General features: G+C 23.3%; 1 protein-coding gene across 2 annotated transcripts; it reads right to left on the minus strand.

Moving 5' to 3' along the window:
• Positions 1–500: 500 nt before the first annotated feature.
• Positions 501–3,285, minus strand: LOC136072120 (serine/threonine-protein kinase Nek7-like). Of its 2 annotated transcripts, none has more exons than XM_065820522.1 (3): positions 3,179–3,285; positions 2,037–2,700; positions 501–1,906 (listed from the first exon to the last, which is right to left on the minus strand). In XM_065820522.1, the coding sequence occupies exons 1-3, from the start codon at positions 3,194–3,196 to the stop codon at positions 1,590–1,592; spliced, it is 999 nt and encodes a 332-aa protein (XP_065676594.1). In that variant the 5' UTR covers positions 3,197–3,285; the 3' UTR covers positions 501–1,589. The 2 variants fall into 2 exon arrangements, with proteins under 2 accessions (XP_065676594.1, XP_065676595.1); XM_065820523.1 differs by lacking the exon at positions 3,179–3,285 and adding an exon at positions 2,789–2,840.
• Positions 3,286–4,484: the final 1,199 nt, after the last annotated feature.

Genomic DNA, 4,484 nt, shown 5'->3' on the forward strand with positions numbered 1-4,484 from the left:
GCTAGCATTAACCTCTCTAATTAACTTTACTAAAATAAATATTTTTTTAATGTGTTTTTTAAGTTGGAATCCGGTGCCAAAACCAAGGGCTTTAGGATCGTATAAAGTAGCTGAGGGAGACGAAGGGGAAGAGTGATCTGCAAAGAGCATTTAATAAAGTAATGAATGGGCAATAGAACCAACTTAAAAAGGCGCACGCTTCAATTTCAAAAATATTTCTTAATTTATACAATTTTTTTTAAATTAAAACTTTGTTAACTATTAAAAAAAAAGAGAAAGAAAATAAGTGGGGCAGGGGGGGTATTTCAAAACAGTACGTAGTTTTTAGAGGGGATGGGGGAACTTAAAAGTACGCATAGCAACATGGGGAGGTTGAATTTCATAACTTAAGAGGTAAATATTTTATGGACGACCCCTAAATAGTTATTCTTTCTTTACACCCTCTCCAGGCATTCGGAAAAAAAGCGCAGTCTCGCGACCATAAAACAAATTAAAAAAAATTTGTTAACATTTTTTCGTTGAGCAAAGTATTTCAACATATAAACAACATAAATACATATAACAATGTACAATAAACAGAACACGCGACTTAAAAAATATAATTTTTTTGTAAAATATGTAACATTTTTTAGGAAAAGAAACTTAAAAAAAGAGAGAAAAATATGTTCCCTTTCTTTTTTTTACCCGCTCAACAGAAATTCTAAATAACTTAAATAATAAATATCTATAAAATAGAAAAAAAAAAAAAAAAATTTATTAGAAAAAAAACGTAGAACTACTGAAAACCTAAAAAAAAAAAAAAAAAGAACGATATTATATAACAACATAATTTCAGAGCCACTATACACAATTTAAGAACCACACTTCACAATTTTTACAAAATGTAAAAAATATATAAACAATTTAACTATACATTAAAAAAAGTTTCGACTAGAAGTTAAACATATCACTATTTATACTTTAAAAAGCTTTAACAACAAAATTATTAGATCGCAGAAGAGCTTTCCAAAATTTTATTGGATGTCAGTCGTATACTTGTTGCACAACAAAAACATTTGCATAAATTACTCATGCATAAAACTTGTATGTCATTATTTGATAATAAAAGTTTATTAAATAAATTCAATAAATGAAAGTGAAATGGAAGAGAATCTAATTAAAATTATTAAAATTCAGCAAAGTTTAAAGTTTATGAAAGAAAATATCTTTAATTTTATTTATATACACTCCTGAAAAGAAATTTAGTTTAGAGAAAGAAAAAAAACTATTTAAAAGGGTATTAAAGTATTAAACACTATTAAAAAAAAAACATTTTAAGTATTTTTCAAGTGTAAGAAAATATTTTAGAACTTTAATAATATTAATTCTATATTTAATTTATCATATAAATTTCGCGTTTTACCATTTCATATATAGAAATAAATGAATTTTCATACTTCATGCTTTCAGCATAATAAGTAATGCAGACCACACACAAAAAAAGTTCTAACAAAAGAACATAAAAATAATTTTAACTTTTTGAAAACAAATGACTGCCATGCAACAAAACACTAAAATGGAAACCATGTCTAATAAAAATAACAAATAAGTTACTTTGTAACTTTTATACTGTACATTCTTTGAGCAATACTATGCACATAATCAATACCAGGTCTCCGATCTGGTTCAGGATTAATACAAACATCAACTAAATTACGCAAGTCTTCAGAATAATACTCAGAAGGAAGGGGAGGATAATCACATTGTTCTATCTTCTTGCACAAGGAGTATAAATTCATTTTATCTCCATAAAAAGGAGACTGAAGTGCTGCCATTTCAAATAATAAACAACCAAGAGACCAAATATCTGACTTAAAATTATAGCCAGTTTCATGTATCCTCTCTGGGGACATATAATAGGGAGTGCCTGAAAATATAGAAAATTATTTGATTTTAAAATGTTCAATTTATAATCAAATACTTTGAATACTTGATTTTATATATATATATATATATAAATTTATATATACAGTGAAAAATTTATAAAAACGAATTACCAACAAGTGAGTGAGCTGCAATTGTTTGGGAACTGAAGTACCTGCCCAAACCAAGATCACCAAGCTTAACAACACCAGTGGCAGTTATAAAAACATTGGCAGGTTTTATATCTCGATGCATTATTCTACGAGAGTGCATATGTTGAAGTGCTGCTGTAATTTGTACAAAATATTTCCAAATTGTTTTTTCTGGAATTAGACGCTTTTGTTTTTTAAAATGTTTGATCATTTTTGACAAATCACCAGCATCTGCAAGTTCTAAAACAATATTCAGCTCGTTATTTTCAACAAAAGAAGCTAAATACATTATTACGTTTGGATGATTTAATGATTTAAGAAGCTGGATTTCTTTCAGACAATCATTGCGAGCTTTTATGTCCATCATCTCAAATATTTGTACCTTTTTTAATGCAACAATGCTGTTATCAATAAAACAACGTGCTCGAAACACCTCGGAGAACTGACCCTTACCAATACGCTTTTGTATTTCAAAATTATTTAAACAGTTATATTTGCTTTCATCCACTCTGTCAGTATCCATGGTTGCAGACATGGAAGTTGGTTTGGGCGACTTAGGTGTCACTGGAGTGTTAGAGCGGGATGATTGTTTTGAAAGGTCTTCTTTTTTCTCTTGTTCTTCGTTGCTTGACTTAAGATTTGGTACCTATGCAAGAGAAATTATTATATTATAAAAAAAAATTAAAAATAATAAAAGATTGATGTAATTATAAAACTTTAAAAATTCCTTTCACTTTTTATAACTTTGTTCATTGAACTTTTACAAAAACTACAAATTATGAAAACATTCTTAAAAACAACTTTCATTTAAAAATAAAAAATACAGTGTAAACATAAAAATGTAAACAATAAGAATCTTATTTTTATTGATTTTACAAGACAACAAAATAATAGCTGAATACATACCAGTGTTTACTTTAAAAACAAAAAAAATCCTTTGAACTTTAAGTATGTATGTTTTAACAATAACAATAAAAACTCTTACAAAAATTGCAAAACAACAAAAAAAAATCAAGTTTTCAACTCAAGTTTTTATTTAAATTCTACTAAACAACAAAAAAAAAAAAAAACACAAAAACATAATTATATACAATTTAGGAATGTAAAAAATTTTAAAAAGATACCTTGGTTTCTTTAGACATTTTAGTTTAGTTTTAAAAAAATTTAATTTAAAATTATTTATTATTAAAAGAGAAGATATTCCCTATAAATAATTGAAAGACAATCAAAATGAAGCATTCAAGTTTATTACTCACAAATTATTATTTAATGTGCTGCTAAGGAAATGAAAAGAAAATCCTTAAAAGCTTCAAAAGAAAAATATTGAAGTAAAGGAAAAGAGATAACAAACCAAAGACAGTCTAATTTTTAAACAATCTTTTATATATATATATATATATATATATATATATATATATATATATATATATATATATATATATATATATATATATATATATATATATATATATATGTATATATATATATATATATATATATATATGTATGTATATATATATATATATATATATATATATATATATATATATATATATATATATATATGTATGTATGTATGTATATATATATATATATATGTATGTATATATATATATATATATATATATATATATATATATATATATATATATATATATATATATATGTATGTATGTATATATATATATATATATATATATATATATATATATATATATATATATATATATATATATGTATGTATATATATTCAAAACCAATCAAAATACCAATCACAATGAAGATCAAAGACAATCAGGGTTTTCACTTAATATTCAAGCATGGTCTTAATAAACTTCTCAAAAAATTAATAATACAAAAATATTATGTTAAAATATTCACTTATAATAAATAAATTATAATCATAATTTATCATTTATGTTTATATTATACATTGTATGTATAAAAAAACGTATATAAATATATACATGTTATTAAGAAGATTTTAAAATTTTTTATATTAAAGCATCAATAAAATTAATAAATAAGGTATCAAACACACTGATAAAAATTTTAGATACACCTTTTAAATCAAAAGCATATTGACATGATATATATTTTTTATAAATTATTTTTTTAAAATAAAATTCTTTCCTTAGGGCTAAAAACTTGGAACAATACTTCAGTTTAATTTTGAATATTATAACAAAATTAATGTTCACAATTATAATAAAAACAATTTTGTATTGTGAAACTAAAAACCAATATACAACACATTTGTTTACTTATAAATTAGCTAAACTTAAGAAAAAGATGTAAATATATTTATTTTTCAATACTTAATTATTCTATTATATTTTGATTATTATACTGAACAAAACTTTTAATTTAAATTCTTCTCTTCCAAAACCAAACAACAAATCCCCTCCCTTGAAAGGAAAAATATATCTA

The sequence above is a fragment of the Hydra vulgaris genome, chromosome 15 (genome assembly GCF_038396675.1).
Source record: "Hydra vulgaris chromosome 15, alternate assembly HydraT2T_AEP".
NCBI lineage: Eukaryota > Metazoa > Cnidaria > Hydrozoa > Anthoathecata > Hydridae > Hydra > Hydra vulgaris.